Below are 17,312 nucleotides of genomic sequence, written 5' to 3' on the forward strand. Positions count from 1 at the left end.
GCATTTGACAGCAACTATTAGTAATCTTAGGCTTAGTTAAATTTAGCAACCGAGTCTTATATAACCGAGCCTTATATTAATAATGTAGGAGGTAATAAACCATTCTTACCTCGCAACGAATTGTGAGATACTACAATGTATACCTTCGCTTATTTAAAATCGAAATATTGATATAATTAACTCTTCGAGTTACTCGTAACATTGATTATAAAAAAGCCATTATCTCATTGTCAGAAGAGTAAAGATGACATTTTCCCTGTGAAATATATTAAAGCGAGACAAGTGGATCAATATTAATTTGCTAATCGCATTAATTTTATTGAAACATCGTCATTCAGTATGCAACAGTAGAGCCGTCTATGTTTTCTTCAACGGCACTTAGCACCAATGTATCGAAGCGAAAGAGCTTGAGAAAGGCCCGACGAGGCTGCTGTAAGGGATTAACTGTATTATGCGAATGACTGGGAGATAAATTTTACGCGAGTAAAATGCTAATCGCGCCGGCACAGCGTAAATCCGGGAGCACCTGTTGTCACTCAGCTGGAGGATCGGCGCGTTCTCGCGACGCGATGACTTTCTCAAAAAATTCTGCGCGAACATTAAAGCACGGCGTGCGGGGATCGCGACCCGCAATTCGACTTATCGTATAATGCCGATAATAGTGTTTGCACTATCTCCGAGAAAGTTTCTACACCGCCAAAGAGAGAAGAGGAGGTGTAGGTATTATAACGGAAACGGCCGCGTCTCTCTGTGCGATTTCTCTCCTGGCTACTTCGCACGTTCGCGTCGCGCAATGCGCGTCGCGAAGGTGAGAACAGCGTCACTCGTGCGAATGGCGCAATTTCAGGCCTCGATGATTTTACGTAGGTTCAAACGACGGTGCAACCGGCATACGTAATATATGTTTTGTTTCCAGGATTTCCACCGTTGCGTTGTCTCGTTATTACGCGAAAACTTTCACGTAAATTGAAAATCGTCGTAACACATGTGTATTATCGATATAATATATAGGTGGACAACGTGATATTATCATCTTTGACTTTTACAATGTTGAAATGGTACATGAATAAAAAGTATAACAATTTGTAGAAATATGTTATACTTATAATTTAAATTTAAATCTACGATGTAGTGAAATTTGCGCTATCAAGTAAATCTAATATTAAATCTGATTAAAATTAAAAAAAAAAAAAAAAAAAAAAAATAGTTTAAAAAATTAATGATTAATATATATATATATATGTGTGTGTGTGTGTAATATATCGAAATAAAGAAACTGTGCGAACAAAGGTAGAAATGAAGGAAGAAGGTCAATGTTGCGTCTCGTGGGAGTAGATCTCCGAGTGCGTCAACGTTTTCTCGAACCGAGTGGAACGTAAGCCAATCCGGTCGAGATGGGAGCAAATGACAAGGCGTGCTTTGCATGTCGAGGGTCCTTCCACCGACTACCCAGCGGGAGTAAATAAGACAGAATCTGCACGTCGCATTGTTTGACTTTCCGGACGAATGTCCAGAACGACGACGGTAAAGGGACCGACCGATGCTGGTACGCACGACAAGATCGCAAATTCTTGGAAAAATCGCTTTTACAGTCCTCGCTGTCTCATTCACCATTGAACTTTGCATATTCAAATTCTAACCAAATGTCATTTTTTTAAATTTAGTCTGCAGGAAAATCATAATGTCTAGCATGCGACACTTTAAATTTTAATTTGGAAAAATCAGTTTTAAATGCTATATCGTTATTTAGTTTTTCTCCAATTTTTACTTATAACACTCTAACTTAATTTTCTGCTTTAAAATAAATCTAACAATTTTCCAAAATTTCCACGATGCATTTTTTATATTTATATAATTATACTTTTATATTAGAATCACGAAGCGATACGGTAAATTCTCATGCTTGAATTTTTCTTGCGACATTACTCAATTTTTCTACCAATTCTTTCTCGTTATTATCGATTACTTACGAGATGTGCTCGAACAAGTAAGAACGAGGTCCCTACGAAGGTCCCGCGGGGTCTCGCAAAGGGCACTATTAATTCCGATTTAAGGTTCCGTTACGCGCTTTGTGTGGTCCCCATATATCAGCCAGTGTTATCGTTCGTTGCAAAGCAACGCCTTTACGCGTACCTAACTTCTCGTGTTGGTATCTTACGCGGGACGCCTACCGGATGAATAATTTGGTTACAATCTTAATCCAATGACGCATGGATTCAGTGGCTCCTCCGTCCTCCCGCTCCACTTTTACTCTTCTCGCTCTCTCAATCTTTCTTTCTTTCTTTCTATCGCTTCGACCGCGCTTAACTGGTCACTCTGCTTTGCCCTGATTAAAGACCGGTCGCTTCTTTATACCGCGCCTTATACCGTAGTCTTACCTCACATAAATCGTGCTCTTTATTTCACAGAGAGTATTCGTTGCGTCTCCTATTTGGCCAGGTTTTGGGCAGCAAAAGAGATCAAAGTAGCGATCAATCTTTCTTTTGCGGTTTTTTTATTCTTTTTTATTCATCTATTTTTTTTCTATTTATTTATAAAACATACAAGAATTTTGTTAAATTTTCAAATATGTCAAGGAGCAAGTTCTATGTTTCGAAATCAAAGCGTAAAAAAATATTCAACAGCTATGCCATTAAATAAGGCCGAACTATACTAATACTAACGATCGAACAATGCAATTTGTTGCCATGGAATGGTTCAGATCCCGCGCTGCGTTACGTTTTACAACGGTATGTACGCGGCTTCTCCCAGTCTCGAAGTGGACTCCGAAACTCTCGCAAAATACTACCTAACATTGCGAGCAACGAGGTACAACATGGGCCACCGGGGACTACCAACGACAGCACGCCGCATTTTTCCCAGCATCTGATTTATAGCGTGAATTCCGCGCGCGCGGTTATACATCGCTCGGAAGAATTCCATGCGTTAACCTTGGAACCCACAACCTTCCGAACTCTTTTCCCTTGAGATCCTTTTTTGGCTTTAGCAAAGAAAACGCCATGGGACATTGCCAAGCGAATCAAGATGACGAGCTAAAATATCTCGACGTTACAAAAATTAATTTAAAAAAAATTTTTTTCATGTAAAAACCGTTTTTTGAAATAGATTAAAAAGATAGTTTTCATATCGGTCCACAAGAAATTCATAAGAGGATAGAAAACGCCGAAACAGAACAATTAATCCAGTCATCACCTAGCATTGCGTGCTCGAACGTATTCAAGGTATAATTATCGGAATTACCGTAATTAGAGCAATAATTATGGTGGCAGTAACAGTGATAGTAATAGTTGCGTAATCACGTGCGCGATACATAGTATCGCATGAAAACACGGATAGGTTGTTAGCCGCGGAGCGAGTCATCCGGTATATACCGTACATATAGCGCGGAGGGGGTCCACGTACTCCTTGATATACACGACCACATCCCCATCGCAATAAAGAGCATCAAAAACATCCTATTATAATACTTTCCAATTTCTTATCCCGCAAACTCGCGCCTCTTCCCACCAGTCGCACTCCCTTTTCTCGCTACTCATCCAAGATCCTCTCACCTGTCGCTGTAATTAGTCAATTAGTTTAAGTGCTAGAAGCTCGCGCTCTCACCGCCTTGCTTGGCAATCCGTCTATCCGGATCGCGAAAGTATTAATTGAATATGTTGAAATGAGTAAAAATATTATAATGATAATAAATCTATAAATATTAATTAAAGGATAAAACGATACATTTAACGTAATGAAATATTAAAAAAAAAAAAACGTACAATCGTGTGCATGTTGTGTATACAGCCATGGTCACAAGTATTAGGCACCCTTAAATTTTCCGTATTTCTTATTTTGTTAATAGTACATAAATAGTAAAAAGATTTAAAAATTTTTTAAAAACTATCGATAGCACTTTAAAGCTGAAATTTCAAGCTTTAAAATGTTTTTTTAATTTTTCGTCTGCGATGATTTCGCGCCGTCATTTTTGGAGTATCGGCAACATGTTTGAAAAACACAGATTTAGTTTCAAAATTATGTATCTCGGGCAAAAAAAATTGTAGGAAAATTTAAAAAAAGCATTTTGTAGGCACAATATTGTAGTTTATGGAACTTGACTTAAATTTTTCGAGAGAAATTTTTTTATCCAGCTGCAAAGCTGTGGTGCCAAAAATGCAATAAAATTTTAAGAAATAAAACAATGTTCTTTTTTAAATTGTTTTGTTTCTTAAAATTTTATTGTATTTATTGTATTCTTGACATTCTGCAGCTCGGTAAAAAAATTTCTCTCGAAAAATTTAAGTCGAGTTCCATAAACTAAAACATTGTGCCTACAAAATGCTTTTTTAAAATTTTCCTACAATTTTTTTGCCCGAGATATATAATTTTGAAGTTAAATCTGTGTTTCTCAAACATGTTGTGGATACTCGGCGAAAAATCATCGCAAACGAAAAATTAAAAAAACATTTTAAAGCTCGAAATTTCAGCTTTAAAGTGCTATCGATAGTTTGTTTAAATTTTTTAAATCTTTTTAATATTTATATACTATTAAGAAAATAAGAAATAGGGAAAATTTAAGGGTGCCTAATACTTTTGACCATGGCTGTATATATAAATATAATATAGTTAAAAAAATATGCATGTAATCAAAAGGTGAATATTTTTTATCGTATTTGTCAACGACGAATTAATTAAAAATAAAAAAATTCTATTTATATAGAATGCTATAATTTTTATTATATTTCATCTCATGCATAAATCTTGGTATTTATGATTTCATCGTGTAGGACGTTTCGTAGAACGGATTGTAAAGACGTTCAGTTGATTAACAGCAGTGGTCGAAGTTGTTTTACGCAAAGTTGCTCTCCACCGAATAATTCAGTTCAAATGCCCATCACCGAGGGGTCAATGGAGAAATCAGGTTGAACGTCGTCGGACGAGCGTTCCACGTACGAGCTCGTACGGGGTCTTAAGTGCTCTGTGGTCTCAATCGCTCTGCCTAGGCCGCGGCTGGATACGTTAGTGCTGCAGGGTGGAGAAGAGAAGCGCGCGACCGACGGAGGTCGAGCAATAAGGAACAGAACGGTTTTGCGGTTCGGTCTCGTGGTTCTCTTCAAGGGACCCGACTATCCTCTGTCCCCGCGCATGCACGTTCCTACGTACGCCGGCCGGGGCCGGCCATCATCAAGAAATATGATGATTGCAGGCTGCTACCATTTACAGTAGTGCGGTTTTGTCTCGTACTCTGGCGGTCTTCCACGGGGCAGCTATATCCTCTCTCACGCGCGCTCGTTGTTCTCCGGCATTCAGGCCCGTTCCGAATTTTAACTACCTTCTGCGCAATGTTAGCGTCGTTGTATATCGAACTACCGTGCTTGCGGGAATGTAATCACGGACCGGCAGTCTCACTTACCAGCGTTCTCCGTAATTTTTCTTGATTTAACAATGATTTAAAATCAATTATCGTTTGTCTGCTTAAAGTTGGGGATGCAAATTAAATCTATGCATTCTGGAATTTCTATTTAAATTTTATCCATTCGAATAAAAAGAAAATTTTAGAGGACCATTAAGGTTCCTATTAAGAATATTAACGCGTGACATTCACAATGCGCGCCAATTAGTCGACGTCACTTGACAGGAATCGGAATAAAGACGATTTATCGACTTTATGACGTTCTCGAGAATGACACGTGATTGCGTGCGACGGTGAGACGACTTTCCGTTTCGGACGTCGGAACGTCCGCGTGAAGGTAGCGATCATCGGCGAGAGTCACCCTACGCGTTTTCGTATGCGATAAATCATCGCGTGCCTCCACGGTGCTCGCACAATGCCATACTAATCTTCCATCACGCACGCACGATATAACTACGCCCGCATGGCGTCTTGTGATTTACCATCCTGCGGCTAACCTCCATTATGTATAGCGCACGGTGGAAACTGTTGAGAATACCGTGCACCTTGCACTCGGATACTTACGTACAGTGCGTTTGGAAAGTACAGATGGAGAGACTCATCGATTTCGCGCAGCGCCCGTTCGATCACGACCGATCTTTCGCGATTTCCTTCCGCCTTTTACGAAACGGCCGCTGCTCAGGCGATAAACTGTTATTTATTACCCGATCGCGAATGGATTTAATGTAATTCGCGCGAGATATATATTGGACTTTTTAACATATTAATACTTTAAAACTAAAGTAAAAAATGTATATTATAGTTTAATTAATTATTTGTTTATAATAGAGAGAGAAGGAAAGAGAGAAGAAAGGAAATATTTTTTACGTAAGTACGTATAAACATAAAACGCATACAACACTCTTGTGTCTTCTATTTTCAAACTTTAGAATGACCTCGTTTCAAAGTACATATAAATTCTTGCATATTTCCCATAATTTTTTACATTCATATCTTCAACTAAATGACACTAATGCAAAAACTGAATTCAAATTGCAAATTCCTATTTAAATATTTCCGGAGGGCATCAAGCGATTGCTTTGTCCGCCGACTGTTGCATAGTCACGCGTACTTCCACCTGCAGATTTCTGCGTGATTGTGTCTGGAAAGCCCTTGGCAGCACAGAGGTTACATACACGTTCGTTATGCGGCGGATCGTCTAAAAAAATATTTCATTACCGAGTACTTGTACGCGCCGTTACCGTAGCGATAGTGTACGGTTTCTTTATCGGCGAGCCGAGAGACTAGAAAATCCGGAGAGAGCGCGAATGTGTCCGCAGAAATAAGGGGGCAACGATATTCGCGTGTACATAAATTCTCGCGGCAGATAGGAATAAGTCGCAACAGGCCGGCGATACTTGAAGAATGGAGCAATAAAAGACGTTCTTCGTATACGGACCGGCGCGGCGACCGAACGCGCCGGAAATTACAACAATTAAGCGTTCATTCTGCAAAAGTTACGAGGTACTTGTGAATCGAGAGCTCGGATTTTAGCGTGCCGTCGAAAGTTCTTCGCAGCTGCTCGCGTTAAAATATTATATACCAACGACCGATGGAAAATAGAGAGAGAGAGAGAGAGCTGGCGAAATGCAAAGTTAACACATTTAAACGGATAGTATAAGCATTACTTAAATTATGAAAATTAACATGATTCATAAGAAATCCGCTTGCATAAAAATATCAAATTGGCCATTAATTTAATTTATTAGCTGTTACGAATTTACATTCGGTACGATGCATAGCGTGCATCTTAATAAGGTATTATAGTGCACATAAATATAACTGAGCACATCCAGATACAACAGAGAAACTAAGAATTCTTTTTTCTTTTAATAATAGCAACGGGGAGGGGAGGACATTTGTGATCACTGAACATTTTTTCTGCAACAAAACGTGATATGTAACCCCATAAGAGAGAGAGAATTGATGTTCGTAATAAATTTATAATATCCAACGAAAGAAAGGAAGATCTTGCGATGCCAGAGCACGCTGAACCCGTCCTTCTCCTACAGCTATTTTTACCGTGTCTCGGCGACCAGGGAAATTGAAAGCCGAGCGAGTCGCAGGTTGTATTAAAGAGAGATAAGGGGATTTATGCGAGTCCGCATTCGAATACGAATAGGTCGTCGTCGTCGTCGTCGTCGTCGTCGTCGTTAGTAGACCGGCGCGGTTGGAAGAATGGAGCAATAAAGGACTCCGACGTATACGCTTACGAGTCTGGCAGCGGTCTTTACGAGCGATTTTCACGGGAGTAACGGTCGTCCGATAGAGAATTACGCCGGCGCGATCGGAGATCCTCTCTCGTGTTAATAGCGTACAAATCGGGCGGATTATATTATTCACCGTACGCGACCGTATATGTATCGATACATCCCATCCCATGCCATGCCGGTGCTGAATGCGTGGCCCTCGCCTCTGTCCCCGAGATTTGCGACGATGCTGACTCGCCTTTTAAGTTTCGCTCGCGACTTCCGGAATTATTAACCCCGGTGAACCGAAGAACGTATAAATAAGCATCCAACAATTTTCTCTGATTCTGGATCTTTACAAGCCGGTGTCTTTTTCCAATCAGAATTAACAATTACAAACAATTGATATTATTTCTTACATAAATAAATGTATCGCGTATTTTTTAAATCTGAAGTAAATTTTTCTTTTAATTAGAAAGTTTAAAATTTACAATTTTTAAGAATTTTTTATCATTTTTATAAAGTGAAATATGAAATTACATACTACTCTTCTCCCGTTACGACATGCATTGATACGCATTTGCTGTTTTGTCCGAAATTCGGTCAACGTCGGGATAATCGATCGAAATAGACCGTAAAAACTGCAGGAACGAAACAAATTCCTTTTCTCGTAGAGCGTAATTTATGACTAACGAACGACCGGCAATATCCTTTCCAACGTATAATTTATATCAAAGATATTCCTCGACTCCTCTCTCTTCTCTCTCTCTCTCTCTCTCTCTCTTGTCGCTCGTGGCTGTTATTACGCACATTAATGACGCGCTCGCGCACGGCTAGGCTCTGACGAAATATAGGAATGAACGCGTAGAATATAACGTAGATATATAAAAAATTAAATAATGGTGTGACATAACCGGTCGACGGCAGCGGGTGGACCTGCGCGATGATCCCACGGTTGATCCATCACGCTGGACCGACCGTTCCACCGATCGACCGACCGACCGACCGACCGATCGACCGACCAACCGACCGGCTGTAATGATGCAATCGAGCGAAAGGAACGCTGTTCTCTCGGGTTCGTTTTGATTTCATTAATGGATCGGGTGCGCACTAATGCGACTCTGTTTGCCAAGCACTTGGCTCGCATTAAGAGAACGCTTCGCCGCGCGCTGGACACACGCGTCGTTTCGCGCTCGAAGATGACACCGATGTCTCCTTCTTCTTCTCTCTCTCTCTCTCTCTCTCGCTTTTCTACCTATTCGTTTTCCTCTGTTATTGGTTAATCATTTTTCAGTCTATCTATATTCTTTATTTAATGTAACGTTGATAATATTTCTTTCTCTGTATAAATATATTCGCGGTTCCTCAAAAAATGTTCCGACATAACTGTAATCATAACTGTAATCTTCTTCTTTATTTTAATTTAATTTAAATATTTGAGATTCTATCACTTTATTAAGTTTAGAGTGAAGTTTAAAGCCTACTTGAAACGGAAATTTAAAATTCTTTAATATTAATCTACAAGAATGATTATTCGCAATATATTTTTTCTCTATTATGCAAAGTCTCAACAGATGCCATATATATTTGCATTTTTCGGTATAAAGATAAATTTATTATATGTTTTTCAAGTTTAAATGTTACAATATATCTATTTCAAAAGGTAATGGATTTATATGATACGGCTATCAACAATTTTTTAATATACAAATAACATTAAAAATAAATAATAAATTTATTTATTTTTTTACCACTACAGTTATTTTACCATTATACTCATTATAAATTCAAGTACTGGAAAGATTTTAATAATTCAATTTTTTTGATATTTTTTATTTTATATATATATAGATTTTATACATATCTAATATAATTTTTAAATCCATTACCTTGAAATTGTAAAATAAAAAATTGTTAAACACTCACCGTGCGATGCGCAGCAGCGGAGTGTAGTGCACACACTGTTACTCTGTAAAATATGAATATATAAATATAAATCATAAAACATGTCCAAATAATATTCAAAAAATAATTATATACTGTATATAACTGTATTTTTTAACAAATAATAAATATATGTATCGAATAAGTTGCTCACCTCATGATTGCTCCGCCGTCGCCCGATGCCTCCCTGGGCCTCCTTCTCCTTTCTTGTTGATCCTTTGTTACTTCTTCCCTCGCACAACACGCACGAAAACATTTAATTACGATCGCACGCATTAATCAGTAAAATATGATTGCACGGTTATTTATACGGCACTTCCTTATTCGCACATAACACGCATTTTACTATGACGATAAGAGAACAACGTAAAAATTACTAAATCTCTTTGGAACTACAAACATTTTTGTTTTATTATAGTACGATTGTAATCCTATATTATGACAAATGTTAATAAACGTAATTGTAACAATTAAAGATTAATGACGCGATGTATGAATTATCCGAAATAAGGCATATTATTTTTGCTTCAAATAAATAAATTTCGCAAAAAATTTGCTTCGATAAATAGTCGCTACAACATGTATTTAACATTCGTTAATCGTATATCCATAATTTATTAATAACGTGAACTGATTATCATTAAATGTATGAAATTACAGAGATGGATATTTTTTCGTACTTATCTCGATCGTGGTTCGAAACATAATACGACATACGTAGCTCGCGTCGCTGTCGAGTCTCGCGTTGGAATGTCAAGGCCGTGACATATCAACAAACGGCGCTCTATGTCGTAGACACCGAGCGCCGAATTTTCATAAACACTTGATCGAGTTGTTATTGTACGGCGTTATTCGTACGGCGAGACTCGAGTGCGTAAGCAGCGGCACAAGTTATTCCGTGTAACATCGCGTTACCTCTCGAAATATAATCTTTTTCTGTGATTATTGAGATTAATCTTTAATGATATTGAAACGACAAGTTTATCAAAGCAGCTATTTTTCGCAATTTATACATTTAACAAAATACAAAAAATACATATATTTTACTAGTCATTAATTTAGTCCGTTTAAATATCACATAGTATTGGAATAAAGTCGATTAAAAAAATGAGAGAAATATACAATTCGTTAGTAACAGAAGCACTGCAATGAATTGCAGTTGCGATGAATTTTATAATTTGTCAAAATTATAATCTGCTTTATTTTTAATATAATAAAGTGCGTGTCATATGCAAATAACGTCGAGAGGACTGTACAAAATGCCTCGTCAAATTCTAATTGATTAATACGTACGAGATCGGAATTAACTGTTTTCGCGAGTGAATATTTTTTGAGTGCCATGAAAAAACAGCAAAGGACAAACGAAAGGGACCAGTGATCCGAGGAAACATCGGATAACAGCGGAGCAGCTGTGGGGTGAGTTTATAACTTATTTATTTTTTATTCGTTAATTGTTAAAATAAGTACTCGTTTCATCTCCGCGTTAATGATCATTATACATACATTATATAATATAAAACTATCCATAATATTCCAAATTTTATTTTAAAATATAGGTATGAAATAGGTTAAAATAATAACAAATAAATACATTTATATATATATTTTCAAGTATTTCATACATATCGTACTTAAGATTTATAATTATTTTGATTAATTGTATGTTAGCGGATTATTAGCTCTATTAATGAAGAGCTCTATTATTTAACTATATTATTCAACTTTTATGTAAAATATTTGTCTCAGAAAGACATGCTCTCGCGTGATTGAAGGCGACGGAGAAGTCGAGTTGTTTTCGCGACCATATACACGACGTTTGGGGTTCGCTCTCTCTTATCCGAATTTGATCAAGAAAAAAAATAATAATAAAGACATAATATACGGTTCCACATAAATCTCTTTCTCTCTTTTCCGAAAATTCGCTCACATGTATAAAAAGATTATATTTGTATTTATTCTATATTTTATAAAAAATAAATTTTTAATTTATTGTTTATTTATATCAAGTTCACATGTTTCTTTGTCAAAATGATTTCTCATATATATATATATATATATATATATATATGTATATAGCCAATTCTGAAAAAAAAAAAGAATTTATTCAGTTATTATTAGCAGATTTTAAAAATTCGTTTTAAAAATACTTAAAAAAACTTAAGAGATAATCATGAATCTATTATGTCTGTATCCATTTTTCGTTTTTCTTCTATCTGTTATCTACTTTTATCCTGTAGTTTCTTTCTATGTAACTTTTTTGCAATTTCCTATTTTTTTTTTTCTTTATTCGCGACTTGTTCCGTTCTATGCGATGTCACTCTCCCCCTCTTGAAATCCTATTCACATGAGGAACTGCCAGGCCGCTGCGCGGCCTAGCAAAGAATTAACACTTCTAGGCAGCGTGTATACGAAAGAATCGCCTCGGCGGGTTTGCTTATGCTAATCCGACAAGCAGTCGGTCTCGTACCGTCTCGAGCCACGTCGCCGACGCTTCAAATATATTAATTAACGTAGTCATTAAGCGGTGCGGCTGCCAGTTTACCGGATCTCCTCCCGCGCTCTTCTCGTGGCGATTCGCACGCGAGAACGCATTTCTTCCTATCCCTCCTTCCTCTTGGTTTGCGCATTCTACGAGCAACCGAGGGCATCCTCCGGCCGAGGCTAGAAGCCTGTCGCGCATGTTTGCAGACGCATAATTCCATGCCGCGATCGTAATTGCGGTCGGCACATTGGCGACCCGCCGTGGCATCGAGACACGAGACATTTCGCGGGGACGTGCTACATCGGTCGTCCGATTATGCTAATGCGATCGAGTAACGGGGCCCCGATGCCGACTTCCGTGTCAAGAAATTAAGAATGCAGGTGTATTCGTAATAGACATAACCGTCTTCGAATAGTCGAATAATCGATCGAAAGCTGCTTCTCGTTTCATCCTCCGATAATAAGTGACTTTAAAATAAAATTGAATATATTGCGGCCGATAATATGTAACTTGTACGTAAAAAAATACAGCATATTTTGCACTTGGTGTAACTATAATATAATTAACGATCAATTGGCTGACTGTGCATCTTAATCGCTAATCATCTTCATCGTATCGAAAATCACTCGCAGAAGGAAAATATGAGCCAGCGCCACACGACATGCACCGGGCTTATCTCGATGTTCGATGCAATCATTTTAACGATACGCGATCGATTCTAATTAGACGGTTAGATTTGAGATCGATGTATCCAGCAGACCCCGATGCGAGCAATGAGTTCGGAGATCTTCTCGCAAAAATAATAAGTAAAAATTGAATTTTGAATTTTATCTCTTCTGTTTTTGACACATACACGTGAAGAAAAATTATAAATATAATTATATTTAATATTTTAATTACTTTAACATACTTGACATATGTTTTATTAAAGGAAGTATTTTTATATGAATTGTCAATTGTGCGATGCGTGTAAAAATTATAGTGTTTCCTTCTTGCAAATGCGTATAGAGTACAGTTTTATGACTGTATAATGCGAATTCATACAAAGGCCAACGGAGGCAACGTTATCAATTCAATGGACCCCGAATTCCGTTCCAACATCGGCCAGCCACCTCTTTCACTTCTTCTTTGTGTCCACCGTTATTTACCGCGCTCAAGCACGGCCGCGTAAATTATGGCGAGCCCGTTTCATAAATTCCAGGACGAGATATGGAGCGACAAATTCAACTCCCAGGACCCGGCGCCCAGGTTGCGGCGGGCGCAAGTTACACGCGTGCATCGTGCATAAATACGCGCGCTCGTGCTCGAGCAGATTCTCTGCGTCCACGTAGAGCGAGCGGGTTTCAGATTATCATTTGTATGCCGACTTCCTGCTGCGATAAACGCACTACCGGCGTCCTTACCTGCTCGCGCCAAGTTGATTCGGACGCAAATCCATCTTTTCTAAAAAGATCTCGAGACGTTAAGCTATTTGTAAGTTGGCTATTTTCAAAAATAAAAATATTAAATTTACTGATAAAAATATTGAACTTTACCGATACAGTTAGAATGCCGAAAAAAATGATAAAGATAGATAAAAATAACAGTATAATTAAAACAAAAATAAAAGTGTAGTCTCTCCATTAAATATTTGTATTATTAAGTTGCTAATAATTAATACTTTGCTAATCAATTACGAATAGAAGTTTGAAGCGTTGAAAAGCATCGCGGAGGATTGCATAATACGCGTTAATGATTTTCATAACAGAAAAGCAATGATAATGCCGACGTGGATTCATCGTCAATGATTTATCGAACACGGCATTCATACCGCGAGACAAACAACATCTATTTCCAACACGACGACACTAAATAGAGACCTTGTTACGTAGACGCGACTACCTGCTGGTAAATACAGAAGAAAGAGAAGTCAAATCGATCGGTGGAAGCCGGTGAAAAACAGCTGGTCGAAGAGCCGTGGGTGCGCGCGCTATAGGTCGTATGGATTTCAGGTTTCCGTAAAAATCGGTAACATCGACGTGTACGAGGAGAATAGGTGGAGGTGGTGGACACGGGTAGATCGGTGGAGGAGAGCCAAGGTGGAAAAGGGCCCCGAACGCGCCCGTCGTGGAAAGAACCGTACAGAGATCCCAATCTCGCATGGAGGCCTCTCGAGCAGTGAGTAAAAGGTGGCTACATCTCGAACATCGTCCCTGTAATCTAATGAGCACCTGCTAGGTGTGCGCCGCCTACACTGTGCATATAGAGACGAACGCTTCTACGTAAAGTCGCATATGTGATCCCAGGGCCGTATACATTTGTCTAGTGACGACATTCTTTTTCCTCGATTTAAACGCGTGATTTATAAAACGAGAAAATTTTGGTTGCAAACTAAATGCTTAATAATAGATAATTCATTGTTGAGTTTTCTCCGATAACAGAACATGATATCAATAAAGGTAATGAGATTTATATATAATTAGAATTTAGCAGATAAAGTTTAAATTTACAATCATTCTTTTCTTGAGAATAATATGCTGAGAAATTTAATATTCTTTATATTTTCGTTTTCACATTTCACGAAATATCTTTCTCGAACGTTGCGGATGGCGCAGACGTTGAGGTAGCCGAGGGTATCGAGTCTCTCGCTGGCACGGAAGACAAATCGCGAGTCGCGGCGAGAACGTTTCTCCTTCGGCAGCGCTCGTTCGTGTATATCCTCGTGCGAAATCTCGGATCGCTGACGAACAACTTTCAGCAGCGAATGCGCCCGCGAACGCGATCGCGGACTCGTGTCGTGCACGACGGCCCTGCACCTCCACTCGCCATCAAACAAACGGCCAGCCGGTATAAGTCCGACACCCGCGAATACGAGGATACGTATACTCGAACTTAAGAGGAAGAAAGAAAAAGAAGAGGAGAGAGATAGAAGAGAAGAGGGAGGGAAGCTATATGTTATGAGGGTACAGGTGCCGGTTTATTCTCCTCCGTCTCTCCACCTCCACCTCTCTATACCTCACATACCCTCTCCTCTCATTTCTCTCGTTTACCGGCGTTGTCTACAGACGCGGTTCCCCTCTTCCCCTGTTCTTCATCTTCCTGCTCCTCTTTTCATTCTTCCTTTCTCTCCCCCTGCTTCGTTTTCATAAATTTTTTTTTTTTTTTTTTTTTTTTTTACTCTTCCCATTCCCTTCGTTTCAAGAAGCCCCGCGCCGTGCGCGTCGCCATCATCCACGAGACCGACGTTCGGGAGAAAATGCGCTCGCGTATGCGTGAGGTCGCGTCGAGTGCGGGTGAAAGTCTAACCACAGGTCACCCGCCGCCCGCACCCTGCCTGCCGCTTATGTAGGTGCACCTATATCGTCGCTCGCATACGATGGTCAACCTAAACTATAAGCGCGTGCATCTTTCTCGCGGAAATGCCGCACACGCTCTCGCGCTACCATCGCGTAGATGCGATGAAGCGGCACGACCGGACCGGCTATCCTATTATCTCTCGCGCAGCCGATTCGAAAGATGCACCGCCGCCGATAAATCCGATGGCAAAGTTCTCTTCCGCATGAGAGAGGAGGCTCTCTCGCGTCCCGAACGCCGCAAACGGGCAAATCCTCCGCAGAAACGTTATTATGATATCGCGAGTAATAACGCGAGTGATAGACGCGTTAACGCGTGCTAAGTAGCGGTTGTTACGTCTCCCTACGTTGTATCTGTGGATTTCAGCGGCTCACAGATTGTGGCTTAATGTCTATTTAAGTGTTGCACGCGCTATTCGGATGCCATGCTACTCCTCACTCGACTTTCACACAAATGGTTGCGAAAACTTTCGACATTAACCAAAAATAGGAATTCAAGATAATGAAATCTCATTTGTGTAGGGTAAACTAGGGGATGATGGCCATAGGCTGTAATTTTTTCATTAATCGCTACATAGTGCGCTTTTTTAGTCATTATCAAAGATAATCGATATTTACAGTAGTTTATGGGCATACATTAATCGAAATAACGATATTTTGTGAATCTTATATCATATTTTTACTTTTGACTACCTGCAAAGTTTTTCATTTGTCCACTAAATAAATTACAGTTAAGCTATCATAATCGACGTTAGACATATTATAAAGATATGTAAATATTGTTATATGACGTATAATTTTTATTTTCGTTTTCACTATTTTTTTATAAATATTATGGCCTTCTTTCCCATCACTATGGTCATCTTTTCCTTAAAAGTTGAGTAAGATGGCCAATGCTTATGTTGTACTATTTTGATAATATAAAATTTCTATTAAATATTTTCCTTTTAATTTCGATAATACTACGTAATTTAAGCTTCAGTGAAGATAATATGCCAAACACTATTAAAAAATAACAAAAATAAAAGTATGTTTTTTGCATTTTAAAAAACTATGGCCATCTTACCCGAGTTTACCCTATGCACGAGTTTAGAGATTATTAAAAAATCCAATTATTGTATATTCTCATCAGCAAAAATATTGAATGTGAAAAAAAGATTATCGATAAAATAAATCCGCAAGATATTTGTAAATTGCATTTATTGTGCATTAATTTAAAATTTCAAGTAATATCAATAACAATTTTATATTTTTCTGTTATTTTTTACGCAACAAATTATTCGAGCGCCGTATTTTCTATCGGCAAAGATCAGCTGCATAGCCATGAATGATGTCTTCCACTCTGAAAATTACACGATCGAATGATCGCCCGCTAGAAGACGAGCTTCGGAATCGGTGAAAGCGTTGACTGTAACATTGTCGCGAGGCGTGGGTCGCGGGGGTTAGACGATACGCGCGATTCCGCCTCACGAGTAAGCGAGCGCGACTGCCTGCCGCCGGAAGAGAGACGTCGCTGTTACAGACGCGCCTTTCCCGTGCCGTAACATCGTGCCTGATTACACGTGGCTCGAAATATCGTGCGCACACCGCAATCACGTTTGATTGATTGCCCGTTGATTAATTGGTGTCCCAATGATGACGCCACAGCCGTCATTGGGCGGTGCACCGATCGGTGTTACAAAACTTTGATACATGACAGCATTAAGAGTAACATCGCGAACATCAGAGCACCACACTTTATGGCAGATTACAACACTGATTGTGAGTGCAAAAGATTAATTGCACAAGTGTATCTCTATCTTTCTAAATAATCGATTGTTGAGAAATTTCGTGAAAATTTTATATATTATGTACATGTATAAGTCATAAGTTGCAATATCTATTACTTATCTAAAGTAATTTAAAATATAATAAATTACGGATTTACTTTTTTT

At 38.7% G+C, this 17,312-nt stretch overlaps 1 protein-coding gene across 11 annotated transcripts in view; it reads right to left on the reverse strand.

Annotated features, from left to right (window-relative positions):
- LOC140668559 (uncharacterized) overlaps positions 1 to 10,295 on the reverse strand; it is a 105,142-nt gene extending 94,847 nt beyond the window's left edge. For all 11 annotated transcript variants that reach the window (XR_012047197.1, XR_012047196.1, XM_072897700.1 and 8 more), the window contains exons 1-2: positions 9,719 to 10,295; positions 9,547 to 9,589 (exon numbers count right to left, since the gene is read on the reverse strand). Coding sequence is in view for 9 of the 11 variants with exons in the window: in XM_072897700.1 (XP_072753801.1) it covers positions 9,547 to 9,589; positions 9,719 to 9,840 (165 nt within the window). In the remaining 2 variants the exon portion in view is untranslated. The remainder of the gene's footprint in view (positions 1 to 9,546; positions 9,590 to 9,718) is intronic.
- Between the last annotated feature and the right edge of the window lie 7,017 nt (positions 10,296 to 17,312).

The sequence above is a fragment of the Anoplolepis gracilipes genome, chromosome 8, assembly GCF_047496725.1.
Source record: "Anoplolepis gracilipes chromosome 8, ASM4749672v1, whole genome shotgun sequence".
Classification (NCBI taxonomy): Eukaryota; Metazoa; Arthropoda; class Insecta; order Hymenoptera; family Formicidae; genus Anoplolepis; species Anoplolepis gracilipes.